At 46.9% G+C, this 13,914-nt stretch overlaps 1 protein-coding gene across 2 annotated transcripts in view; it reads left to right on the top strand.

Moving 5' to 3' along the window:
- Positions 1–13,914, top strand: part of TRAPPC9 (trafficking protein particle complex subunit 9) — a 522,236-nt gene that overhangs the window by 146,417 nt on the left and 361,905 nt on the right. For both annotated transcript variants that reach the window (XM_068525830.1, XM_068525829.1), the window contains one exon: positions 8,086–8,238. In XM_068525830.1, the coding sequence (XP_068381931.1) occupies positions 8,086–8,238 (153 nt within the window). The remainder of the gene's footprint in view (positions 1–8,085; positions 8,239–13,914) is intronic.

Below are 13,914 nucleotides of genomic sequence, written 5' to 3'. Positions count from 1 at the left end.
CTAGGTATTTTCTGATTTCCTCTTTCATTTCTTCAGTGATCTCTCGGTTATTTAATAACATATTGTTTAGCAACCATCTGTTTGCGTTTTTTACGTTTTTTTCCCTGTAATTCATTTCTAATCTCATAGCGTTGTGGTCAGAAAAGACGCTTGATATGATTTCAATTTTCTTAAATTTACTGAGGCTTGATTTGTGACCCAAGATGTGATCTATCCTGGAGAATGTTCCATGTACACTTGAGAAGAAAGTGTAATCTGCTGTTTTTGGATGGAATGTCCTATAAATATCAATTAAATCTATCTGGTCTATTGTGTCATATAAAGCTTGTGTTTCCTTAGTAATTTTCATTTTGGATGATCTGTCCATTGGTGTAAGTGAGGTGTCAAAGTCCCCCACTATTGTGTTACTGTCAATTTCCTCTTTTATAGCTGTTAGCAGTTGCCTTATGTATTGAGGTGCTCCATGTTGTGAGCATATATGTTTATAATTTTTATATCTTCTTCTTGGATTGATCCCTTGATCATTATGTAGTATCCTTCCTTGTCTCTTGTAACATTCTTTATTTTAAAGTCTATTTTATCTGATATGAGTATTGCTACTCCAGCTTTCTTTTGATTTCCATTTGCATGGAATATCTTTTTCCATCCCCTCCTTTTCAGTCTGTATGTGTCCCTAGGTCTGAAGTGGGTCTCTTGTAGACAGCATATATATGGGTCTTGTTTTTGTATCCATTCAGCAAGGCTGTGTCTTTTGGTTGGAGCATTTAATCCGTTCACATTTAAGGTAATTACCGATATGTATGTTCCTGTGACCATTTTCTTAATTGTTTTGGGTTTGTTTTCGTAGGTTCTTTTCTTCTCTTATGTTTCCCACTTAGAGAAGTTCCTTTAGCATTTGTTGTAGAGCTGGTTTGGTGTTGCTGAATTCTCTTAGCTTTTGCTTGTCTGTAAAGCTTTTGATTTCTCCATCGAATCTGAATGAGATCCTTGCCGGGTAGAGTAATCTTGGTTGTAGGTTCTTCCCTTTCATCACTTTAAATATGTCACGCCACTCCCTTCTGGCTTGTAGAGTTTCTGCTGAGAAATCAGCTGTTAACCTTATGGGAGTTCCCTTGTATGTTTTTTTTTTTTTTTTTTTTTGAAATTTCATGTAATGTCTGAAACAGTTCCCTTGTATGTTATTCGTTGTTTTTCCTTTGCTGCTTTCAATAATTTTTCTTTGTCTTTAATTTTTGCCAGTTTGATTCCTGTGTGTCTCGGTGTGTTTCTCCTTGGGTTCATCCTGTATGGGACTCTCTGTGCTTCCTGGACTTGGGTGGCTATTTCCTTTCCCATGTTAGGGAAGAGTTTGACTATAATCTCTTCAAATATTTTCTCAGGTCCTTTCTCTCTCTCTTCTCTTTCTGGGACCCCTATAATGCGAATGTTGTTACGTTTAATATTGTCCCAGAGGTCTCTCAGGCTGTCTTCATTTCTTTTCATTCTTTTTTCTTTAGTCTGTTCCACAGCAGTGAATTCCACCATTCTGTCTTCCAGGTCACTTATCCGTTCTTCTGCCTCAGTTATTCTGCTATTGATTCCTTCTAGTGTATTTTTCATTTCAGTTATTGTATTGTTCATCTCTGTTTGTTTGTTCTTTAATTCTTCTAGGTCTTTGTTAAACATTTCTTGCATCTTCTCGATCTTTGCCTCCATTCTTTTTCTGAGGTCCTGGATCATCTTCACTATCATTATTCTGAATTCTTTTTCTGGAAGGTTGCCTATCTCTGCTTCGTTTGGTTGTTTTTCTGGGGTTTTATCTTGTTCCTTCATCTGGTACATAGCCATCTGCCTTTTCATCTTGTCTATCTTCCTGTGAATGTGGTTTTTGTTCCACAGGCTGCAGGATTGTAGTTCTCCTTGCTTCTGCTGTCTGCCCTCTGGTGGATGAGGCTGTGTCTCCCTGTTGTGTTTTTCTCCTCCATCTTCCTTGCTTTCTTGTCTTGTTCTAATCCCTGCTCTTACAGACTCACGGAGTGAAGTAATTCAGAAAGACGAAAACGAATACCGTATGCTAATACATATATATGGAATAAAAAAAAAAAAAAGGTTCTGAAGAACCTAGGGGCAGGACAGGAATAAAGACGCAGACGTAGAGAATGGACTTGAGGATACAGGGAGGGGGAAGGGGAAGCTGGGATGAAGTGAGAGAGTGGCATGGACATATATACACTACCAAATGTAAAATAGATAGCTAGTGGGAAGCAGCCGAATAGCCCAGGGAGATCAGCTCAGTGCTTTGTGTCCACCTAGAGGGGTGGGGTAGGGAGGGTGGGAGGGAGATGCAAGAGGGAGGGGATATGGGGATATATGTATACGTATGGCTGATTCACTTTTTTATACAGCAGAAATTAACACACCACTGTAAAGCAATTATACTCCAATAAAGATGTTAAAAAAAAAAGAAAAAAGAATCCTTTTGCATTTGCAGTATATGGTAGGGATCAGGGACACTTAAGAGTCACACAGGCCTTTGTGGGCCTCTCAGGGGTCTGAGCTGCCGTCTGGGCACTTATGGGGCACGTGTGTTCCCTCATCACAAGCTCCTGACCTGGAGCTGAGCATTTACAATCCACCGCATCAGGACAAGGATCACCCGCCCATGTCATGGAGTGATTCTAATGACAGTCCGTTTGTGAGCACGTCTTTATTTGTAGGTTGTCAAAGAGGCAGACTTCTGCCTTTACTTAAGTAATCATAAATTTTATTATAATTAAGCCCAAATTGAGATGAATTTATTGTATTTGCTTTTCAACAAATCTTCTGAGATACCCGTGAGTGTGTGTACAAACACAAATATACACATACCTGTGTACATAAATACATATACACATCCCTTCATTTCTTTATGCTTCCAGCTTAATTTTTTGACAAAAAGCAACGGCTCCATGTGGGTATAATGAAAAGCTCCTAAGTGTTTTGACTGAGGTGCCGTTCCCTGCTGCTTCCTGCTCTCATCAGCATTGTGGCAAAGTCTCTGCAGTTAGAAGCACAGATGAAAGGTCCTCAGATGTTGAAGGTCAGCAGCAGTAACGACTCCTCTGGTGGTGTCAGTGTCAAATAACCAGTTTCACTTGACTGCATGAAACGAAACTCTTAGCATTAAAATAATGACTATTATTTCTGAAACGAAATTCCACAGGGGGGAGAATTAGTGACATATGCTACTCTCTTGGTTTATGTTTATCTTGTTATTCCTGATAGCTTATCATTATATAGGATTTTGAAAAGCCCCTCTGGACATTCCATTTTGTAGCACAGTAATGAAGGAAAGAACCAGAAAGGCCCACTTTTGAGGCGTAAAAACATATTAAATCCGACAGTGAAGCTATTCGGCTTTCTGTCCTGCTGCAGCTGGAGGAGAGTCCGTGCGCTGTGAATTCCTCTGTGTCGTTACTTAGTTATAAATACCTTAGTTGTCTGGCCGCAGAAGATGAATAAGCTGTTCCCCACAAGTGGACTTGCCTGTTGTCTGAATGTGTCACTCTTAAGCCATGGAACTTAATACAGAAATAAGCAGTGCAGCTAGCACCCTTTCTGAGTATACCCTAAGCTTGGAGGCAGTGGGGTACTGAACACAGGACTTTGAACCTTATTTAGCTACTGGCCTTTTCTGGGGCTGGGGGCGGGGGTTGGGTGGCAGTTTTCAGGTCTCTTCTTGAGCTGTGCCGTTTGGCTGCGCGTGTAGCGGGAGCAGCCAGCGCGGTTCCACGCGGCTTGCGTGCTGCCCTTGTCCCTTTTCCTGCTGCTCTGCTGTTGCCTCTGTCAGGGCAGGTGATAGCACGGCCTCTCTTCAGCCGGCGACTTGAGAGATGGGTTTTGGAGTCGGATGGGTTTGGCTCCCAGCCCCTTGCTGTCAGTGACCCCTGCATGGCTGCCTGAGCAGGCCGCTGAGTGCTTGCGGGTTAGCGCTGCAGCCTGGGCACCCCTGGCCCAGCCCTGCTCTCATCTGGTGATTCCAGAAGGAGTGGTAGTGCCTCTGGGGTGCCCAGCACAGTGCCTGGCACGTGGTGGGTGATGGGTACCTGCTAAGTTCCCTTCCCTTTAAGTGGGGAAATGAGCTGCTGCTTTTGCTTCGCGATCGCTGCACTGGGGGAGTGTCTTGGGGGCTGGGAAGCCAGCACTCAGCGTGGGCAGGGCGGACTTGAAATACACAAACTCACGCCCCGCCTGAGGCAGGCAGGTGCCTGGGTCCACGTTTCCTGGGTTGATCTCTCCTTGAGCTGTTCAGAAGCCATCTTAGCTTTCTCTTTGCTCTCAAATTTTTCCTGGAATGGTGAAATTTAACTCTCCCCCAGATGAGCAAGGGTGTTCTGGCATTAAACCCTGCTCATCACACAGCAAACGAAACCAGAAGAGGTGAGATGGTGAGAAGCAGCCTGGGAGGCCGTGGGCAGCTCTGACAGTGAGGAGCTTGCTGGCTCCTCTGACCCTGGCCACCCAGGGGAACCTGTTAGCTGGTCGATTCTCAGGACCCAAGGGGCTCGGTAAGGGGGCCGCTGAAGGCCCATGAAGGAGTTAACAGTAAGAGTTACCCGCCCTGCCGAGTTTTCTCACTTCTCGGCCTGGTCTTTTTTCGAGTTGCTTGTGTTATGGCATTTTTATGTAATTCTTAAAAAAAAACAGAACACAAAAACACTTTGTGGCAATACAGGGCAAAACTTAAAAAATAAATCTTGTAAAAAAGCGGTTTTTTTCCTTCTTAGCATGGTCAAAGCGTACAAGTGTCTTGGGGAAAAAAGACTCAGTTTCTTCAATGTCTCCTTCAGTGTTCGTGCCACATCCCGCCTGCACGTTTGGGTGAGGACAGAAGCAGAGGAGAGCTGGGAGGAGGTGGCAGCGGCCGCACGGGGTTAGTGGGCCAGGCGCTCCCGGCAGAGGGGGCAGCATGTGTGGGTGGTAGTAGGGGCACAGCGGGTGAACGTGGGGAAGGGGAGGAGGAAAGGCAGGGGTGAACCCGGACTGTTCTTCCCAAGGCATTTCAGTCCTGTGAGGACCCACGTATGCTGGTGCAGCAGAAGATGTGCTGAGAGCCCTCACCTAGTTTCTGCCCGTCCACAGGAACAGAGCTGAATGAGTGCTTGCGTCTTGGTGCCTGTGTTTCAGAAGTGGTCCAGTAGAAGCTTTGGGAGGGGGGCCTTTGCGGGGCCTCAGTATCTTGGCCGGTATTGCCATTTCGTAGAAACGTTGGCCAGAGCTGCTGTGGCAGATGGAGAGGCTGTTTAAAGAAGTTAGCACGCACTGCTATAGTCCTGGCGCTTTGGGATCTGGGCTTCCAGCAAGCAGGGCCCGAGCGGTTTTCTGCCCTGGCTTCATGTCGCCTGGTAGGTCATATACCCTGCTATCCCAAATTAATCTGTGGGATTGGAAAATAAAGGCAAAGAATGTATTAACCTGGTTCACACAGACTCACAGAATGTGAGTTACTGGGTCATCGAGAGGATTTTGGTACCATTAGTGCTTTGGGAGGGAAGGCAGTAACTTCCGTTGTGGAGTCGGATGCTGGCAAAATACCCAGAGAGTAATATATCCGGCAGGACTGGAGGTCAGGTCAGTTTGTAAAACTTAATCAGATGAGGCTCCTGCCACATACTCAATAGTTGCCAGCAGACATCTAGAATCTGTGTGTCCCGTACAGTATTCATTCTATAGGAGGAGGGTGACAGGACCAGCGTGTATGTGAGGAGTTTTGAGTGTAACGTCCATTAAATGCGTCCCACGCACAGGAGGGTGTGTAGACACATACACGCCAAGTCCAGAGTCAACCCCACGGGTCCCACTACTCTTTAACCTGCCTGGCCTCTCCTCGTCTTCAAGTCTGGTCTGATTAGCAGTCTCTCCCAGAGGTTTTCCCTGGATCTGTGGTTACTGTCAGGTGCCCAAGTATCCCTGCCCACAGTGATTAATCGTTCACGTTGTCCTTAAATCTTACCTCCCAGGAACCAGCACTCTCAACAGTCCCATCATCCTTTTCCCAACTGCCCATCTGTTTTTAGATCATTCTGAAATAATGTAGTAATAATATCAGTCTATTACAAAATCTGAACGCCCTATAAACTAGTGGAATCGGTGCTGCCACTGTGCACCGGACACTTAATTGAGCACCTATTGTATGCCAGGTCCTCTACTTCCCAGCTGGATGACCTCCAGCAAGGACGTGCACTTCCTTGGTTTCCAAGGGGGATAATGACCACAGCTCCGCTGGGTTGCTGTGAGGATTAAGTGAGATGACTCACATGTGGAAAGAGTCTGGCACGGTCGAGGTTCGGTGTTCAATGAATAACTAAGTAAGTAAATGAATGTGATGTGGTTTCTAAACACCTTTCAAGGACGCCACCCCTGATCTGTTCCTATTTAAGGATACCCTGAGGATAAACGTGCTCTATTAGACGTGTTCTAATTGGAGCTCAGCCAGTTCTGGAGGGAGCACACCCCGGACAGGAAGACATGAACTTATTTTGTGTTTACAGCGCAGTTTGGCCTCGTTTTCTTGCAGTTAGCAAACCTCACAGGTCTTTCTCCTTCAATATGAACCTCGATCAAGCTCTCTGTCTTCCACTGGACTCTTGCAATGTTGATTTCTGGGTCCCAAGAGGATGACTTTATTTTTTAACCCTACCTTGATGTGCCTTCACGCAGGAAGTGAATGTCATGGCTCTAGAATCATTTGGATCTAGAATTCCGGCACTTTTCCCTAGTTTTGGACCATGGGCAGGTTACTCTCTCTAGGTGTCCGTTGCCTTATTCTGATGGAGGGGATTTAGCACAGAGAGTCGGCTTGTTTAAAAGGAGGTGGTAAGGTAACCCTTAGGCGGGAACAGCAGCAGGTTGCTCCCCTGTCTGGGACTGAGGGACAGCAGGAGGGGGGATTAGCGAGGCGGATTAGGGGACTGAGAAGTACAGCGGGAAGGCCTCCCGTTCACCTCGCTGGTGTGGAGGGATTCCCGCCCCAGGGCCAGGAGGATGGACACACACGTAGCGCCCGATGCTGGATGGATGGGACCACAGCCCGCCATGCAGGGGACAGAGGGAAACCAGAGGCCGCGGGGAGGCAGGCTTTGTAGTGTCAGCGATGTGGGGTGCCCCCTCGTTCCCACAGGGGGCTGTGCTTGGCTGGCAGGGAACTGAAACCCACCCTCAGGGCTAAGCCGGAGCTTCGTCTGGTCCCCGGGATACGGAGGGTTGTTTGTCAGGGGACCGTATCCTCGGGAGCAGAGTCAGGAGGAGAACTTGCGGTGAGGTTGTTCCAGGCCCTCCTGGTTTCACCACATGTCAAGGCAGTGCTGATATTGGACTTGATTCTAGGCCCTAAGCACCCGCTCCTCCCAGTCTGTAACGAAGCAGGGATCGTCTGGCAGGAGGGGGAGCCACACAGGTGACACAGCTGCTTCCAGATGACACAACCGGTGCCCCCTCCTGCCCCCCTGGCTCCTTCCTGGGCCCCTTCCTCCTCTCAGCACATTTCAGCTTTAGTCTATACAGTGCTTTACAGACACCACCCTGTTTAATCTGTAAAACAGCCCTGTGATGTAGGAGTTGTCACCCCCATTTCATACACGAAGAAATGTTGACACGGACAAATCATCACTCCCCATCCAGCTCTAGGTGGTCAGAGTCAAAAAGGCGTCAAACCCAAGCCTGTCTGACTCCGGAGAGCTAAGGATGCCCCCCGCCCCGCAAAAGGCCCTTTCTGATTTTGTGTTCCTGTTACCTGAAGAGGGTCTCTCTCCCCCTAAACATGGATCTGTTTCTCTTTAAGGCGATAGAACATAGAAAGTACTGTTTGAGCTCTGACTCTGTTCATGAGAACAAGAGTGCACGGCTCTTGTCGGGGAGAGAAAGCCGCTCCACGGGGGCAGTGCTCATAGACACAGGCCTTGGAACAGCCGTGATTCTGGAATTCTCTGGTACTTTGATCCATCCCATTTTAAATGGTTTGCATCTTTCTTTGCTTTTGAAGGTGCATCCGAATTTTCTAGGGGGATAGCTAAGTCTCCTGCTGCCTCAGTTGCATCCTCATTATCACCTTTATTACTGTCATTGTAGAAAAATTATATGGTGACTTCCTGAGCTGGAAACTGGAAGAAACCCTTGCCCAGTTTCCCTTGCAACCTGGAAAGGTGGCCACTTTCACCGTCAGCATCAAAGTGAAGCTGGATTTCTCTTGCCAGGAGAATCTCCTCCAAGACCTCAGTGACGGTAAGTTCTTCCCCAGTTTTAATCAGCACATCGCGGTCCCCAGTCACACGGTAGCGATCCCCATGCCTCGAGCCCCGCTGCTCTCTCGGTAACGTGCGTGTCATTCATTAGCTCGAGCGGCTTGAGACTTCTCCTGGGCACGTACTTAACGAGTGAGTTACCGTGCACGGGGAAAGTAATAAAAGTACTCTTCCGTTGAACAATTTCCTAATTCACACTCTTTACTATTTTGTGCTCATTTGCTAGGAGGTCGTCCTAAATTAGTGGAATGTAGGAATTACTGCATTTTTCTTTAAGCATAACTGCTGTGATCCCTTAGACGTCTGATTAGCTGTGATTATGAAGTTCTCCTTCAAAGTCTAATGATTTCTATAAGGAAATGGAGTGTGGAGAAAAATGGGAATTTATTTTTGTTATAACATTAGGACTAGCTGATTAGGGGTAAGATTTCATAGATTAATTATGTCCTATTACGCAGCATGCATTCATACTTTCATTGGGAGTCATCGTGGGGTGTGTTAGTTAGCTCAGGCTGCCACAAGAGAATACCACAGACAGCGTGGCTACAATTACAAACTTCTTTTCTCATAGTTGTGGAGGCTGGAAGTCTGAGATCAGGGTGCCAGCATGGCCACGTTCTGGTGAGGGCCCTTTCCTGGCTTGCACACAGCTGCCTTCTCACTGTGTCCTCACGCGGCAGAGCGAGCCTGGTGTCTCTTCCCCTTCTTAGAAGGACGCCAGTTTTATCAGACTAAGCCCCCACCCTGTGGCCTCATTTAACTTCTGTTACCTCCTCATGGGCCCTGTCTTCAATTACAGTCACAGTGGAGGTTAGGGCTTCAACATATGAATTTGGGGGGCCACATTCAGTCAAAGGGTGTTATTGGAGACGGTCAACGGATTCTGTTACTAGAACTTAGCAACTATGTGACTTTGACTTCTCTGTGCCTTAATCTGATAAGATGACAGTAATACCCATTTCTACAGTTGTTGTGAGGATTTGCCCTTCACCTGCAACATGGTAAGGGGTCAACAAGCGTTAGTTATATCCCCCCCCCCCCCCGCCACCGCCCCGCCGCCGTCACAGATTTATGGCATTACAAGACATTTAACCACCTCTTATTAGAGGCAAGCACTTGGCCAGGCTCTTGGAAAACAGAGATGAATGAGTCAAGGTCTGTCCCCTGGGCAGTAGTAATAACAGCAGCTAACATTTAAGAGGTGTGCCTAGATCAACTCACTGAACCCTCACAGCAGCCCTATGAAATAGGTGCTATTAATAGCTCCGTTTTACAAATAGGGACAGTAAGGCATAGAGAGGTTGTACAGTTTTTCCAAGGTCACACAGCTAGGAAGTGGCAAAGCTGGGTTGTGAAGCCAGGCAGCCTGACTCTGGAGTCTGTCCTCGTAACTATTCTGTGGCCTGTTGTTGCCCAGAGGGTCAGCCAGAAAAATAAATATGTGATTGGAACACCCTGAGACTCAGGGGTGTAACTGAGATGCAGCTTACTTTATCAGTAGGGTCCTGCAGGGAGGGCCTCCCAGAGCTGGTGTGTGACTTGGGCCTGAATTGGGGAGTATCCTAGAAGAAGAAAAAGCCTGTGCTCCACAGGCCTTTCAAGGAGCAGCAGGTACAGAGGCCCGGAGATCTCTGGCCAGTGACGCAGTGGGATTCACCTCCAGAGACTAGATGGAGATACGTGTAGATGCAGACCTGATTATTCAGATCTCATTTCAGTTGTCTCCCCGGTGGAGAGGCTACCCGGACCGCGTCGGCTAAGTCAGCATGCCCCGCCCACTGTCATTCTTGTCGGGTGCCCCCCGCATTATGGACTGCTCCTGTTCCCTGGAAGTGCCTTGTTTGGTTTTTCCTGTCCTGCTCCCTCCGTCCTTTACCTTAAAAGTTTCACAGGGAGAAGGACCTCATCTGTCTTACTCATGAGGTCCTGTATTCACAGTACCTAGACGGCTTACCTGGAGGGAGGGGAATGGATGAGCTCCTCTTCCCCTCCCCCCTCGGTGTGGAGGCTCCTCCCTCCTGACCTCATCTGACCCTAATGACCTCCCAAAGGCCCCGCCTCCTAGTGCTGTCACATTGGGGTTAGGGCTTCAACACAGGGTTTCTGGGGGACACCTACTCTAAGTCCGTAACACACTCCATGAAATTTCTTCTCCTGTACTCTCTGGAGTGTCTAAATAACCATTAATTTTTTTTTTTTATATTATTAAGGCAGGTAGGAAAATAAGTTTACTGTTGGACACACTAGAAATGGAAAATATCACATGGATTTAACATTATACCAGAACTCAAAAAATATCAGATGAAATGGATATTCTTTTCTGTCTCTGAATGGCTTTATACCACTGGACTGCATCTTTCTGTAAGTAGGCAGAGGGTTACAGACAGAGTTTCTGACTTTTCTTTTTCCCAAGAAGGGAGTTTGGCAGAATCAGTGGTGCCTGACACCTGTCCAGGGAATGCTTGATGAGCTGTTATCCCGGGGGTATGTCTGGGCAAGTGGGTGCCTAGCTGAGATCATTTGGATGTGAGGTGTGAAAGAAAGCCGGTTGTTACTTGTGCTGCTGACCATTTGGGGCAGGTTACTCCTGAGAGAGAGAAAATGGAAGGCCTCCAGGTGGAAGCTGAAGCTGCTTTTATTTTGGTGGCTCTTTGAGTTTATGTGTTCAATGTGGACATATTTTGTTATGTTTCTGCCTTTAGTTACAAAGTTCTGGAGGATTGTCTCTGCCCTTCTGTGCTGAAAGTAAAATTGCAATTTGGGATTTATAGTCTGAAAATACGTTCTTCTGTCTTTTAAAATAAAACCAAAGAGAGCTAGAAGTAGGTTTACCAAGTGGTTTGTAAATGTAAGGCTGGCCTAGGTTCCCGTCAGTTAGATATAGCACAGGTGTGCAATAGAGCATGGTTATAATTAATTAGATGCCCTCTTGGGCTTCCCTGGTGGTGCAGTGGTTAAGAATCCGCCTGCCAATGCAGGGGAGATGGGTACGAACCCTGGTCGGGGAAGATCCCACATGCCGCGGAGCAACTAAGCCCGTGCGCCACAACTACTGAGCCTGCGCTCTAGAGCCCGTGCTCCACAACAGGAGAAGCCGCCGCAGTGAGAAGCCCGTGCTCCGCAATGAAGAGCAGCCCCCGCTCGCCGCAACTAGAGAAAGCCCGCGTGCAGCAACGAAGACCCAACGCAGCCAAAAATAAAATAAGTAAATAAAAAAAAATTAGATGCCCTCTTTATTTATTTATTTTTGTACTGATATATGTGTTTTTATTTTTGTAATACAGTATCATAGTTTATGGCATTTGTAGTAGAACAGAATTAGAATATACTTTTTTTTAGATTTTTTTTTTTTTTTTTGGGATGTGGACCATTTTTTAAAGTCTTTACTCAATTTGTTACAATATTGCTTTTGTTTTATGTTTCGGCTCTTTGGCCACGAAGCATGTGAGATCCTAGCTCCCCGACCAGGGGTCCAGGGATTGAACCTGCCTGCATTGGAAGGCAAAGTCCTAACCACTGGACTGCCAGGGAAGTCCCAGAATATACTTTTTTATTGTGTGTTGAAGTAATGTACTTTTACATAAATTTGCATTAATGTATCTAGTGGTCTGGCAAATACAATATTCTAAGTGAGATGCCCTCTCTATTGATAATGGTTAATAGATACTCAGGCTGGTCATTTACATAGCAAATCGTAGAGTCTGAGACACAGAATCTTAAGGTCCACACCTGGGCAAGTTCTATAGAGGAAAGAAAACGTTGGACACCAAGGCCCACAAAGGACTTCTGCAGAGTTTGGTCGGTGGATAATGCATTGCTCCGTGTAGTTCAGCCTGAGCAATCTGGAGCCTGCGGTTTAGCCCTTATTTGGAGACAGCTGTACACTCAGCGGCAGAGGCTCATTTGTGGCCTCTTGCAACTGGGAGATGCCCCACGGGTGGCACTTGGTCTGACAGTTTCAGAACCTCCAGCCGGGGACCCCTGTGGACCCGGTTGGCTTTTTAGGCAGGCACTCACATTAACTATGGTTACTGAAACTAGATGCCATTTAAAAAACTTACAGAAATAAATGTAGCTGTCACGCAAAGCAGGACACTGGATCCAGTGTGGGCTGTAGACAGATGGAAGAGAATTAATATTTGTTGAGCATTGTCAGATGCTGCATATCAGGTCTGGACCAGCGACTTTATTTGCATTATTTCTATTTAACCTTCCCAGCAACTCTATAAAGTAGATGATTCCATTTTGTAGAGACAGGTGGGAGGACTATTCTGGATTAGAGGACATGGAAGAGATCTAACGATCAAATGCTATGTGCAATCCTTAATCGTACCCCGGATTAAAAAAAAGACCCTGAAGACATTTTTGGGGCCTCAGGATCCTGGCTGGGGCAAGAGAGAATCGGGTGTCTCGGTACTCACCCCGCACAGCGGAGGAAGTACGGTGCTCGCTCCCAGGTGCACCGGCCCCCGGGAGGAGCCCTGGGCTGACTCCGTCTCTCTGGGCACTGAGCTGCCGCCTTCGGGGAGGGTGACGTGGGTAGAGTCAGGCGGTGTCCCCGACCCTCTTCAGTGCATCCAGTCTCAGAGTTTTGTGTGCTGGGCCTTCTCTGTTGGACCCCTGGACCCCCCAGCGAGGCCCTCTCGTGTGTGGGTGGTGGTCCAAATTGGCGTTCTTTGCGGAGAACATGGCAGAAAACTCTTATTCTGCCACGATGATGATGCCAGTCTCTGCAAAAGCGATTTTAAACTGTTTTCAGTGATTCTTGTGGCAGAGATAGTGTTGGTCTTGGTATGCTGAAACTGTGTGTGAATGTGGAACTAAGTAAATGATCAATTCTGTGATAATCGAATTCTAGCATCTGAATCTGGTCCTGAACGAGGGTTCTCATTTGGAAGAGTTAACTGATGTAAGATGATAGAGATGAAGTAAAAACCTTGTAGTCTGGAACTTAAATAAAAGATATCAGTAAGAAATTATGGGATATTTAAAGATCTGTCTGTCTGTCTGTCTGTCTGTCTGCCTATCTATCTATCTATCTATCTATCTATCTATCTATCTATCTATCTATCTATCTATCTATATCTACTCCAAGGCCTGGAAACCCAGCAGCCCAGCAGCAGTGAGCATTCCTAGCGCCCACATCATGGTGTTGAAAGAAACCAGGGCTTCTTGGAGAAGTGGCCGCTTGCAGGTCTGGAGCAGGAATTGTCTGTAGTGAGGTGATCTGGGAACATCCTGTGAAACCTACAGCAGGGAAGCTGTCAGAGTGGATTTACTAGAGCTGTGTTAGGAGGACCCAACGTGAATGAGGCTGCCGCTGGCATTCTGAGCACCAGCAGGGGTGATACCTGCGTTTCAGCCTTGGGTGCTTAGTGCCGTTAGAAAGAACTGTCAACCTTTGGCGAACGATGGGGAACCAATTCATTATTTTAAAAATGATAGGTGATGAGTATTCTGCCTCTCCGTACAGATGTACGGTCGGACAACCTAAGAGTTGATGAGGGCAGTTTCTCTTTATGGACGTATGCCCGCTAACACTCGAGAAGGGACGACAGAGTTAGAAACTCTCCGCTTTGCAGCTCCTAACGGGTTGTGGGTTGAGACCATGAGCATCCACAGCAGAATACGAGACCGGCAGGCATTGCGTTCTTCC

The sequence above is a fragment of the Eschrichtius robustus genome, chromosome 17 (assembly GCF_028021215.1).
Source record: "Eschrichtius robustus isolate mEscRob2 chromosome 17, mEscRob2.pri, whole genome shotgun sequence".
Classification (NCBI taxonomy): Eukaryota; Metazoa; Chordata; class Mammalia; order Artiodactyla; family Eschrichtiidae; genus Eschrichtius; species Eschrichtius robustus.
This window is presented reverse-complemented; position numbering and strand designations above follow the sequence as displayed.